The 14440-nt window shown below is 34.3% G+C and overlaps 1 protein-coding gene across 20 annotated transcripts in view; it reads left to right on the top strand.

Annotated features, from left to right (window-relative positions):
• LOC105499543 (phosphodiesterase 1A) overlaps positions 1-14440 on the top strand; it is a 410818-nt gene that overhangs the window by 257105 nt on the left and 139273 nt on the right. For all 20 annotated transcript variants that reach the window (XM_071073012.1, XM_071073013.1, XM_071073011.1 and 17 more), the window contains one exon: positions 13627-13740. In XM_071073012.1, the coding sequence (XP_070929113.1) occupies positions 13627-13740 (114 nt within the window). The remainder of the gene's footprint in view (positions 1-13626; positions 13741-14440) is intronic.

Genomic DNA, 14440 nt, shown 5'->3' with positions numbered 1-14440 from the left:
TTATAAAAGTATTAATTTGGGAAACTGATATATGTCCATATTAAAATGAAATCTTCACAATTTATGTTCCTCTGCTGCAGCTCCAGCCAGTTCCTCCATTCGGGGTCCCTGACTTCCTGCAACACTTGCTATTTGGAGCACAGCTTCTAAGACCAATTTTTGTTGATTTTTTGTCTACATTCTAGGAACTCATGAGAGCCATGTCTTTATTCGTTGTCTTGAAAAAAACCAGAAACAAATAAACAGAGAAAAGAGAGAAAATGGAAACAGGAAGGAAGGATGGGAGAAAGGAAGGAAGGAAGGAGAGAGGAAGAAAATGTTTTTTCTGGTCATTAATTGTATATCTCTTAGACTCCTCCTTCCTTTCTGGAGTTAGTAGCATTATTTATTATCCTATATGTTGAAGGCATTGAAATTAATTATAGCAAAATTTGTAATGCCTTGTTAATACATAATTTTCCAAAGGCAAAAGTATCACTCTCATGCAAATATAAATTGAGCATATGCCAATGTTTCTATTTAAATCATTAATAATGAGGGAATCAGTAAGAAGTTACGATTGAAACTTGAAAGAGCATTTAGAAAGTTAGATATATATGGGCAATGTTTCAATAAAATGATTGGGTTAGAAGAAAATCTAGTTGATGTCTAATGAGATTATGAATTTACAGGGTGTCTATACTGCCAAATAAAAATTATTTTTATTCACACCAGACAAAAATCTGCAAGTTAACAAAACAGTCTTGCTAAACCTTGGCCCTTTAATCAACATCAAATAGTAAAATGAACTAAATGCCTTATTCTATATACCTTTTGGTTGGCTTTGCCTTTATGTGACTGAAACAACATGCCACCCACCTTTCTGCCTTATTTGCAAATCTCAAGAGAAACTTTCTGACACCTTCTGGGTACTGTGTATTGTGGTTCTGGGCCTGCTAGTCTGTGATCTATTGCCTTATCCCTGCCCTGCCTTATCCCTGCCCTAAAGTGCTCTGTAAAATCATAGCTGAATTTTCCAGGTTCCTGTCAGCTGGCTTGTGCTTGGATCTGGCCAATGGCATATAAAGTCAGGATAGGTGAGGAGGAAGGTAAAAGCCAGGGTATTCCTCTACCTCTCTGTCTGCCTTGAGGAAGCCTCTCTTATATTAGTCGTGTCTCCTCTGTGGTTCGAGATTGCTGTGGGCAGTCCCCACTGGTGTTTCTCTTTTCTGCAGGAACTCCCAAAGCCACTGGGGTCTGGTGATACTGTCTCGCTCTTTTGACCCTCCAAAAGCTTCCTGCAGTTACTTATTTGGGGGATTCTCACTATTCCCTAGTTGTTTTCTCATCTCCCATCATCCAAGTAATCAATTGCAAGAATTAAACTAAGTTTTAAATGTTCAGAGTTGTTTTCCTAGTTAGACTTTAACTAATTTATTTAGTAGTGTTTTATTTTTTATTCTTATTGTTAAGCCTTGCTAAGCAACTCAGAAGTTTATAACAGTGATAATGCGTTCTCAAAACTACTTCTGTCAATGTCAATATAATGCTTCAAAGATATAAAGAAAGAATTATTTACAGTGATTCTGAGAGATTATGGCTATAAAAGCTACATTTCTACAGAAGCAAGGGAAATTCTGTAAAATCAAACATGAGTTTTTTGTCATTCAATTTTAGTTTTGTCTTGAAACTTAGGTATTAATACATACACAAAAGAAGGCAGGGAGGGAAAGAGAGAGAGAGAATCAATCAAATTAGAGTCTAAAATATTTTTATAATACATATAACAACCTTCACAATAAAAGTTATCTTCTCAATCAATTCTTTTGACCTTGATTTGATTGCTTTTTATGCCACAAATTGCATCTCCAAAAAGTTGGTCTTTCAAGAGACTTTTCTTATAAATGAACCAATTTTTCTATCACTGAGTATCAAGAGTAACAGAAGGACTTCTCTGCTCTCTGATAGTATCTGCCATGGAAATATTTCTGTTTTTAGATATTTTTGTGTTGTATGATCTATTGTAATTGGAAAAATATCATGTTGACTTTTCTTTCTGTGTTTTTTTTCCGTATGCATGTTTGTGTAAAAATCTATTTTTTAAAGTTTTCTTCTCTGCTAGTGCACTTTTGAAGTGTGTTGGTACATGGTACTGCATTAATTAAGAATAAATATCCCAAGCCATTTGATATATTTGTGTCATCCCAAAATTCATAGGTTCAAATTCTAACCCTTCCAAGGTGATAGTAGGAGGTTGGGCGTTTGGGAGGTGATTAGATCATGAGGACAGAGCTCTCGTGAATGGGATTAGTGTCTTCATAAAAGAGGCCCCAGAGAGCTGGTTTGCTCCTTCTACCATGTGAGGTTACAGTGAGAAGACAGCCATCTATGAACTGGGAAGAAGGCCTTCACCAGACATTGAATCTGCCAACACCTAGGTCATGGATTTCTGGCCTCCAGGACTGTGAGAAAGAAATTTATCTTGTTTATAAGCCACCCAGTATACGGTATTTTGTTATAGCAGCCTAATTGCTCTAATATACCACTTTTAACCATTTCTTTGTTATTTTTGGTGGAACTGGTGCTGAGATTGCTTTGCTCAGCCAATATAGTAATAGGTTTTACTGGTTTTCACCCCCTTAATGCTTCAGGGGCACCCAAATCTCAAAGTTCTTCACCCAGCCAACCTTTTATCTACTCACTTTCATTCTTTCTAAGCCACAATTTAATTTGATTTTTGTAAAAGTACTTAACACACTTTTTTCTTTCCTCTGATTTTGCAAAAAGAGAAAAGAAAAGATAAATTCAGCCATCATTGTTTCATCATATTTCTCTTTCTCTTTTCACTTAATATGTATTTTCTTCTGTATATCTACCTCAAACCTGAAATATGTGCCTGTTTTCAGTTAGTTAAGTACATAAGCATGATATATGTGACAAAAAGATATATATATATATATATATATATATATATATATATATATATATAAAATGTTAAATCTATTTTTTTTTACTCTTGGCTTTACCATATGCCTAAAAGAGCCTAGAACTCTATCTCAACATCAGTATCAACTTTGAATGCTTCATACCCTTTCAAAATCTTTTAAATTCAAGATGAATTGTGACATCTTGTTTTTCAGTCTTTTAAATTTGTCATGGTCAGTGATTCCAAAACTACCAAGTAAAGGACCTGACTTCTAAATTAAGTCACTTTCCTTGTGACTTGGACATTTAACTTAAATAGGGCACTACATCATTAAAATTATTTTTATTATTATCAAAAGAGATCAGTCAATTCCCCAGAAGTAAATAATCACAATGTTTTAGCTCTTTTAGTCCTTCCTTCTTTTGGAGGAAGATTTATATTTCCAAATTAAAATGCTGTACTCTTTTTGATTTATCAATTTCAGACTTTATGGACATCCACAATGATAATAGAGGAAATAACTCTTGTACATTAACTTCATCAACTTACTTACTCTAATCTTCTCAAAAGAGATATTGTTTCTTATTTTGTTTTAAACTTACTAGTGTTTATAGTAATATGACTTTGTATATGTTATTCATCTGTCAATCAGATAGTGAACTGTGACTGTTTCCTATCTCATACAACTTCTTTCTTACTCCTAGATTCATAATTATTGTATCTTTTCATACATATATTTTACAATTTTATAAATGTTTGATCTGTCAAAATGAATTTCCAAACATTCTATCAGTTCCATTGGTCATTAGTTCAATTTTTTCCTTTACAGGTTTCTATCACACGTCCTTTCCTCTGTACTCATACTTCAATTTGGACTAGTTAGTTTCTAGGATGGACGCATACCTCTTATTGTAAGACTTCCCTTCCCAACTTATCTGTCTTAGATTTTCTGTTGTGTTCGTGTACTGGTCAAATGCATCTCCCCAGTGGCTTCTTGAAAAAGAGTGTAGAAAATTCAAATTTTTGAAGTTGTTGAATATTTGAAAATGCCTTTATTCTTTCCTCAAACTAGATTGACAGTTTGGCTGAGTATAGAATTCTAGGTCAGACCCAGGATCATCTGCATAACATTCAGGACCCAGTGGAAAATGAAAAATGAAAATATGCACTTTCTTGCTCAAAATTATCAAGAATTTCAAGATAGCGGCAGCAGAGCACTAAGGAAAGTGTGGGGCCCTCCCAAGTGCAAGGCCCTGAGTGACTGCACAGGTTCATGCCCATGAAGCTAGCCTTGGTAGGTCCTTTCAGCATGGAGATTCTAAGTTCTGGGAAAGTGACTCTTCAATAATTTTTTCTAATTCTCTTCTGTATTCTTTATGTGTAGAACCCCAATTAGGTGGATATTAGATCTCCCAAACAGGCTCTCTAATTTTTTTCTTTATTATTCTAGTATCCATCTTGCTGTCTTTTTGTCCACTTCCTGGGATAGAAATTAGACTTTCTCTCTACCCCTTCTGCTGACATTTTCAAGTAAATTCTCTCTTTTTTTTTTTTCATTATTATACTTTAAGTTCTAGGGTACATGTGCACAACGTGCAGGTTTGTTACATATGTATACATGTGCCATGTTAGTGTGCTGCACCCATTAACTCATCATTTACATTAGGTATATCTCCTAATGCTATCCCTCCCCCCTCCCCACAATAGGACCTGGTGTGTGATGTTCGCCTTCCTGTGTCCAAGTGATCTCATTGTTCAATTCCCACCTATGAGTGAGAACATGTGATAACTGGTTTTCTGTTCTTGAGATAGTTTGCTGAGAATGATGGTTTCCATCTGCATCCATGTCCCTACAAAGGACACAAACTCATCCTTTTTTATAGCTGCATAGTACTCCATGGTATATATGTGCCACATTTTCTTAATCCAGTCTGTCACTGATGGACATTTGGGTTGATTCCAAGTCTTTGTTATTGTGAATGGTGCCACAATAAACATACATGTGCATGTGTCTTTATAGCAGTATGACTTATAATCCTTTGGGTATATCCCCAGTAATGGGATGGCTGGGTCAAATGGTGTTTCTAATTCTAGATCCTTGAGGAATCGCCACACTGTTTTCCACAATGGTTGAACTAATTTACAGTCCCACCAACAGTGTAAAAGTGTTCCTATTTCTCCACATCCTCTCCAGCACCTGTTGTTTCCTGATTTTTTAATGATTGCCATTCTAACTGGTGTGAGATGGTATCTCATTGTGGTTTTGATTTTCATTTCTCTGATGGCGAGTGATGATGAGCATTTTTTCATGTGTCTGTTGGCTGTATGAATGTCTTCTTTTGAGAAGTGTCTGTTCATATCCTTTGCCCACTTTTTGATGGGGTTGTTTGTTTTTTTCTTGTAAATTTGATTGAGTTCTTTATAGGTTCTGGATATTAGCCCTTTGTCAGTTGAGTAGATTGCAAAAATTTTCTCCCATTCTGTAGGTTGCCTGTTCACTCTGATGGTAGTTTCTTTTGCTGTGCAGAAGCTCTTTAGTTTAACGAGATCCCATTTGTCAATTTTGGCTTTTCTTGCCATTGCTTTTGGTGTTTTAGACATGAAGTCCTTGCCTATGCCTATGTCCTGAATGGTATTATGTAGGTTTTCTTCTAGGGTTTTTATGGTTTTAGGTCTAACATTTAAATCTCTAATCCATCTTGAATTAATTTTCATATAAGGAGTAAGTAAAGGATCCAGTTTCAGCTTTCTACGTATGGCTAGCCAATTTTCCCAGCACCATTTATTAAATAGGGAATCCTTTCCCCATTTCTTGTTTTTGTCAGGTTTGTCAACGATCAGATGGCTGTAGATGTGTGGTATTATTTCTGAGGGGTCTGTTTTGTTCCATTGGTCTATATCTCTGTTTTGGTACAAGTACCATGTTGTTTTGGTTACTGTAGCCTTGTAGTATAGTTTGAAGTCAGGTAGCGTGATGCCTCCAGCTTTGTTCTTGTGGCTTAGGATTGTCTTGGCAATGTGGGGTCTTTTTTGGTTCCATATGAACTTTAAAGCACTTTTTTCCAATTCTGTGAAGAAAGTCATTGGTAGCTTGATGGGGATGGCATTGAATCTATAACTTACCTTGGGCAGTATGGCCATTTTCACAGTATTGATTCTTCCTATCCATGAGCATGGTATGTTCTTCCATTTGTTTGTGTCCTCTTTTATTTCACTGAGCAGTGGTTTGTAGTTCTCCTTGAAGAGGTCCTTTACATCCCTTGTAAGTTGGATTCCTAGATATTTTTTATTCTCTTTGAAGCTATTGTGAATGGGAGTTCTTTCATGATTTGGCCCTCTGTTTGTCTGTTACTGGTGTATAAGAATGCTTGTGATTTTTGCACATTGATTTTATATCCTGAGACTTCGCTGAAGTTGCTTATCAGCTTAAGGAGATTTGGGGCTGAGACAATAGGGTTTTCCAAATATACCATCATGTCATCTGCAAACAGGGACAATTTGACTTCTTCTTTTCCTAACTGAATGCCCTTTATTTCTTTTTCTTGCCTGATTGCCCTAGCCAGTACTTCCAACACTATGTTGAATAGGAGTGTTGAGAGAGGGCATCCCTGTCTTGTGCCAGTTTTCAAAGGGAATGCTTCCAGTTTTTGCCCATTCAGTATGATATTGGCTGTGAGTTTGTCATAAATAGCTCTTATTATTTTGAGATACATTTCATCAATACCGAATTTATTGAGAGTTTTTAGCATGCAGGGCTGTTGAATTTTGTCAAAGGCCTTTTCTGCATTCATGTAAATTCCTACTGTTAATTTCCAAAAGCCCTTTCATCACTATTTGTTCCATTTAAAAAGTTGCATGTTTTTGCATCGTGGATCAATCTCTTTTCTCAAAGTTTTTGCTTGTTTCTTAATGGTTCTTTTCAATCTCTATTTCAATTTATTAAGTCATTAATGTTTCAGTGGTGAGCACCAGTAAAGACATTTTTTAATCTACCAGGATTTAATGCAAACCATAAATACTCTTTTGTCTATTTCTTTTCGAAAAATATAAAAATTATACCACAGTTAAATAATATAATATGAGTAAGTTATTTCAGATGGGTAACACTGACCAGAAACACTTGATTGGTTCCTTGTTTAGATTCAATATGATATTACTGTTTTCTCATCTTCAAGGAGAAACAAATTGATCTAGAAAACTAAGATCTTCTAACTCTTTGAATATTTACATCTCTGTACTGTACTTGTTGATGAGGAACTCTTCAACAAACTGGAAATTACATAACGTCCATTTTTGTAGAAAAGGTTAATACCTCTTGAAGTAAAGAAATAGTTTACCTAAATTGTGACTTTGGGGTAAGAGAGAGAATAGTTATAAATTCCTTTGTACTTAAAAGAGTTTTTTCAGTCACATATTCTCTGCCTCAATGGGATTATTTTGCTCCTTTACATGTAGACTGTAGACACATTTTTAAGAGTAATACTGTTTGCCATACTGTTTTTTCTTGTATATATTTAAGGTATGATGTTTTATATACCTATACAGTGAAATGATTTGTACACTCAAGCAAATTAACATATCCATCATTTCACCTAAGTAGCTTTTTTTTTTGGAGGTAAAAGTACCTACAGGTCTACTCTCTTAGCAAATTTCTAGTATACAGTGCAATATTATTAACTGTAGTCCTCATGCTGTACTTTATGCCATTGATCTCATTTGTTTTCATTTTGCTTAATTATAGAAATTGTTTGGGGAATTATTTACCCTATAAAATAAAGGTATCATGGAGCTTTACATTTCTATTTGCCTATATGAAAAAAATACTGGAAAAGTCTTTATGTCCATAAACCCTGCATTTTAGACTAAGTTTAGGGTTTAATTTCCTGAGCATCGACCTGCAGAATAAATGACTTCATGATTTAACAGATTTTATTATCAATTTTTTATTGTTTTAGAGTCAAGCAGGACTTAACTGAAAATGACACAGTAGCTTCTTGTTCTGATAGTTTCTATTTATGCTATTTCATGCACTTCTGCTTATGGCCAGATTTTAATGTTAATATTAATATATATTATAGGTATATAATTTCTTTTAACTTTACCTCTTCTGATTCTTAGTGTGGATTTCCTATGACCATATCTTTTTCACTTTTGTTTTTCAATTAGATTACAAATGGGAACATTTATAGTAATGTAATAATTATAAATTATTTTAATAAATTTTATTTATTTAATTATTATTTGTTATTCATGCTGTGTCACATGAGGGATATCCTGTGTATTTTGTATCCTAAAATTTAAAAAGGCATGCATAGACATGCAGGATTTCTCCATATGAGAACATTGTTAGTTATGTAGGTGGTCATTTTGCAAGATTCAGTTATGTAACAATAGCTTAGAAGGTATTCAGAGTACTTGGTTATAAAAACTGCATCATTTAACATTGAGTAACTTTTCATTTGGAATGTAGCAGTTCTATATTTGAATAAAAATACTCAATAATTTTCTACAACTCAGTACTCTTTGTTCAAAAGTAGAAGTTATTTGTCTTCTGCAATTGCTTGATTTAATCACAGAACCAATAAATTGCTTTCAAAGATGGTATTGCTATTTTTGTTTCCATCTTCTTTTAAGTGTCCTGATCATTAGAAGGTAAGGAAGTCCCTTTAAAAACTAAGAATATCAAAGTGTTCTCAGCACATTTTTTCAGGCTGATTTTTAAAGTCTTATGAATTATCAAAGATTTGTGTTATTCTCTTTGGGAAAAGATCATTAGGAACTTAATGATGCTTTGGATTTTTTTTCATGTCTTTGATAATATAACTTAGAAGTTGAAATATTTTAATAAAATTTATGAAAAAAGAAGGTATATATCAATAGCATCTATTTAGCCCATAGCCTTTTTCTTTCTTAAATTACTGATTATATCTTTTAGCTTGTGACTTGTTAGCTTGTTTTTATAATAACAGCCAACATTTTTGTCTACTAATTTTATCATCTCTGTCATATTGAGTTAATTTTAACTCATTTATTTTTATCCTCATCATGGGTGAATTTTCCTGCTTGTTTGCATGCCTGAAAATTTTTTATTTGACGAAAGATCAGTTGGGAAATACCACATAAAAAATTGAAATTATAATGAAAGTCAGAGAAATGCAAATGTTGTCAATGAGAAACAAATAAAATGTGGTTTAGTTTCTATGTAGAGAGCAATCACAATGAACAGGCATCTTCAAAGGACTTACGAGATAGGTAGCATCTCAGATATGCCTGGTAACCAAACATGATTTAGACAGTAACAGATGGTAGGAACATGGAGAAAGAGATTTCAGCAAGAGAGAAACACTTGAATCTAAGATGATGTAAGGGTTTTTGAGGAACAGTGACTACACCAGTTTGCTTAGGAATTAGGGTGTGCATAAAAGAAGCAATGGGAAATACTTGCAGTTTGACACTTGACCACATTGTTTGCACGTCATACAACCCTCAGAGATTGCAAATATCTTGAAGAAGGTATTGTGGTACACACACAGGTATCCACACATTATATATGCATATACATATATATCAGTGTGGTTTTATGTGTATCCTTATATATACACACTTACATATACATATATACTTATATATGTACTAATATCTATATATAAATATATATTCTTTTACACAGCTCCAGGTGCAGTAATAGATACCCAAATTATGTATCTAACTGCACTGGGTTTTTAATACCTTTTTAGCAATGTTGTCTATACTGGTTGATACAAGAGCAGTTTACTTGTTTTACTACCAAACACAGTAGCCGGTAGAGTCCTCATCCACAATTTTCTGGGTCAGAAACTGCTCAGATCAGAACATCAAGAACATGCCTTCACCCTAAGCTTTGGGAACCAGACCAATTATCTATGCCAGAAATTAAGAACATTGTTTTCTACTCAGCTTGCCCACACTGATTGTTGAAAGAAGAAAAATCATTATTAAAAAGAGTTTTTGCTAAATTAAAGGAACTTGTTTATTTTATGCTAAATTAAGGGAACTTGTTTATTTTCAACTCTGAGAATTTGCCTATTGGATGGCTTAAGAAGTAGGCAAATAGGATGTGATTGTCTTCTTAAAAATAAAAAAAAATTGTACAGATATATACAATAAAGCCTTAACACTTTGGAACCCACCAATACTGAACGTACGGTCATTTGAAAATTATTCATTAAGATGTTTGACCTTGTATTAACTAGGAAGAAAGTAAAATAATAGCTGAAATAATATTGTTGAGGATTATTGTATATATAATTTGATTACAAAAGCATATTTGCAATTAGGATAGTAATGATATAAATGATTACAATTAGGATAGTAATGATATAAATAATTCCATTAAGCTGGTGTTCTAGTTGTAAATAATATTTTTACAATAAAAGCTTTTCCTTTTTATGTAAATAGACATGTGCACTCATTAATGAAAATTTAGTGCAACAAGCAAAGAAAAAACAAGTCCTAGTCACCCCCCAATATATATTTCTATCCAGTCCTTTGGGGTTGGCATAGTGAATATAGGCGTGTGTGCGTGTGTGTATGTGTGTGTGTGTTTGTGTCTATGAGGAGATATATGAGTTTACTGAGTTATAACTATATGTAATTATGTTTTCTAGTTGGGTGGTAAAGCCTTACTGAAGTGTTTTTCCCCAGTGGAAGTTTTATATCCAGTTATAGGTTTATATAGCTAATTGTGAATTATCAAGATATAATTCATAATATTTTGTTTTTAAACCACATTGAGATCTCTGTGTGAAAGGGCATGTTCATTGTGCAAGCATTAGAGCCTCTTGATTATCACAAGTCTTATCAGTTATAGTTGCAGACGGGATGACTCCCCTAGGAACAACCACAAGCTGTTGTGAGTTAGGAAATGCACTTGTTGATGGTCTCCCAGGGTACTCATCGTCTCGTTTGATAATAAAGATTTATCCATTCTTGACTACCTTGTTTTGCTTCATTCTCTATTCATTTATCAGTGTGTTTTGGGTTCATCCGCATATAAAAGAAACCACAAAATAATTGTGGTTTAAATGCAATTTTTGTTGTTCTTGCATCAAAAACAAGTCCAGAGACAGGCGATTTCATTCAGGTGGATCTGAATAGCATGATATCCAGGCCACTTCCATTTTTCTTTTCTACCATTCTTAGTGTGTGGCTTTCTTTTGCCAGGTCATTTATGATCCCAGACGGCTGCTGGCCTTTAGAAAGTTCCACTGCATTCCAGGCCATAAGGCACAGGCAAGGGATGCAAGAGAACTCCTTCCAGTGCAGTTAGCTCTCTCCAAAGAACTGTTCTGAGAGTCTCACCAACAACCTCCATGCACATCTCTGACAAGAATTTAGTAATGTGACCATACTCTTCAAGAGAGTTTAGAAAATGTAGTGTTTTTAGTGGGAGAATCGCTAACAAATAAAAATAGAATACAGTTTTTCAGGGAAAAGGAAAGGCAACCCTTTGAAGTACTTATTATTTTTAAACCACATTGTACAACCAAGCTGAACTCAAGTACTTTTCACAAGAAAGACATATGATAGTATATTTCTAAGCCATTGCAGGACTATGGAAAAACAAAAACGAAACCTCTTTCTTTTCCTTTCGTAAATAAAGGACAGTGTGACTAAGAATAATGTTCCTGGGTCGTAAGCATTACAAAAATCCCAAAACCCTCTGCATCTTGATCCATTATCATCACATTCGGTGTTTCAGACAAGCCTCAAAGCCAGGCTTCATTTTTCCTTCCTAAGGAAACTGTTTTGCTTGTATTCTTGTTGTGCTTTGTTTTGCTTATTCTGTATTAATAGGACATATTTATTGATACATACAATTTATTTTTCAATGTTATTGCCTGCTGATATTTTATCATGCAAAAGTAAATGGCACAAAAAAGTAATTGTTTACAGCTTCCTGAATAAGAAGTTTTCATCTAGGTGTGTCTTTTTTTCCCATAGAGGAATGAACTATTTCTTTTGGGTGGAGAATTGTCAGATACATTTGCTGAAATTCTTAACTTGCCTTTGTATCTTCACCCTTGGCATTGAAAGTTATCCAAAATAAATTGCTAGGAAATCTGCTAAATTGTCTCTAAGGGAGTGCCTAAAAGTAGCCGCACTCTACTCTCTCTTTTGCAATACCTCTGAATAGAATGGAATTAAATTCTGTCTGATGACTTAGGAAAATAGACAAGTAGTCTTCATGTTGCTTATCTATAGTATGGAGAGAGTAAGGAATATCTTCCTTTTGTACTTGGTAAAGAGCAGTATCTTCAGAAACACACAGCTTACGATTTAATGCATAGAAGTTGCCAAAGCTATTACAAACTTGTTAAGGTAATTTGTATCACCTTACTTTGTCAGCTACCTATTGCTGTATAGCAATTATCCCAAGGTTTGGGGCTTAACACAATAACATGAATTATCTCATGGTTTCTGTAACCCAGGAATCTAGCTGAGTCCTATACTTTAAAATTCCTCAGAGCCTCGGGACACATCATCCTACGGACTCAAACACGAGAAAATATTTTCAAATTTTCCTCAAGTGGAAAACGAGTGCAGTAAATACACTAAGGATACATACATGTATTTTTTCTTGTCTCAAATTAACTTTTTACAGAACTTTTGCCTTTCGTCTTTGTCTTTATTGCTTCATACAGTGAATAATAGCTAATCTAGCAGTCAGAAGAGCATTCTTTATTTTTTTGTTTATTTTTTGAAGTCTTTTAATTTTATTTTTAAATTTTTTATTTAGTAGCTTTGTTGGGGGGTACAGGTGGTTTCTGGTTACACGGATAAGTTCTTTAGTGGTGATTTCTGGGATTTTTGTGCACCCATCACCTGAGCAGTGTACATTGTACCCAATATATAGTATTTTATCCCACATCCCCTCCCACTCTTCCTCTGTGAGTCCTCAAAGTCCATTATATTATTCTGATGCCTTTGCATTCTCACAGTTTAGCTCCCACTTACAAGTGAGAACATACGATATTTGGCTTTCCATTCCTGAGTTACTTCACTTAGAATAATGGCCTCCAGCTCCATCCAAGTTGCTGCAAAAGACACTATTTTATTCCTTTTTATGGCTAAGTAGTATTCCATGGTGTGTGTATGTATGTGTGTGTGTGTGTGTGTATGTATATATATATCATATTTTTTATATATATATATATATATATATATATATCACATTTTCTTTATCCACTCATTGGTCAATGGGCACTTAGGTTGGTTCCATACTTTTGCAATTGTGAATTAAGAAGAGCATCCTTTGAATATTCTCCTAGTGCCAACGCTGAAAAAACAGAAAGTCATAGAATAAATTATAGGAATATACTTTTCTGAAAGTGTCTATATTGTCTTGAATTTTCAGGAGGACTATCTCTGAAATATTGTACTTAAAGTAGCCTATACTCTTAATATTATTGAGAGCTATACTTCTAATATTATTGAGAGCTGAGGAGTATTACCTATACTCCTAATATTATTGAGAGCTGAATATAATACTTAATAATTCCTTAAATAATAAAGACTGGTCTTAATTATATCAAAAAAATCTCTGAAAAATGTTGCTATTTGTTGACCTAGAAACAACTTTGTTAAAAATCTTAACTTAGTGTACTTAATACTGTACTATTTGCCATATAGTTACCATAAATTTCTTGCTGTTTCTCTCTTTGGCTACTTTTTTGAAATAGATTAAGATGCTTAGTGAAGCAGCTGGAAAGAGGTGACGTTAACGTCGTTGACTTAAAGAAGAATATTGAATATGCGGCATCTGTGCTGGAAGCAGTTTATATCGATGAAACAAGGTAAGTTTTAGCCTTCCTCTCTTTTATCTTCTTTGACTCACTCCCCTTTTTTTCCTCTTTCTTGACCCTCCTTTATCTCAAACAGGAATTTAGCTTATCTTCATGTGAAACCAAAATCAAATCTTATTAAAATTTGAAAAGTTCTTCTTCATGTAGCTAATTAACTGGACTGTGATTCTCTAAAATTAATACACATTTTAATCCAAATGTTTGAATGTCATAAAATAGTCAAACACTAAAGTGAAAAAAAAAATCTCCTCTTCCCCCACCCTCACTCTCCTTGGGCTCAGACTTTTAAATGTCAGAGTTATGTGTAGGCTTATATTGGTTTTCACTGATGTCAGGATTTTCCCTATTATCTCAGATTTCAGAGTCCCTTTAGGAAAATGGTGTTACATGCCCACACATTGTCATGAGATGTGTCTATCAGGCCCTTTATGCAGGGATTGCTAAGGGGCATCCCAAATGTGTGTTTTTGATCATCCAAACCTAGCCTCATAATTAGCAGTGGTAAGGAGATTAGGAAAGGGGGACTTATTTGAAAAGGGTTGCCAGCTTAGTGCTGTGACCCTGAAAGAGGCCATTCACCCGCTGGAGGATATTTGGCAAGTCCAGGAGATGTGACCAGTGTCTCTTGGTGTTCAAAGATATCTGGTTCATAATTCTCCTTTCAAAAGGGATAAAAGTGACAGGCTAATCA

The sequence above is a fragment of the Macaca nemestrina genome, chromosome 11 (genome assembly GCF_043159975.1).
Source record: "Macaca nemestrina isolate mMacNem1 chromosome 11, mMacNem.hap1, whole genome shotgun sequence".
NCBI lineage: Eukaryota > Metazoa > Chordata > Mammalia > Primates > Cercopithecidae > Macaca > Macaca nemestrina.
This window is presented reverse-complemented; position numbering and strand designations above follow the sequence as displayed.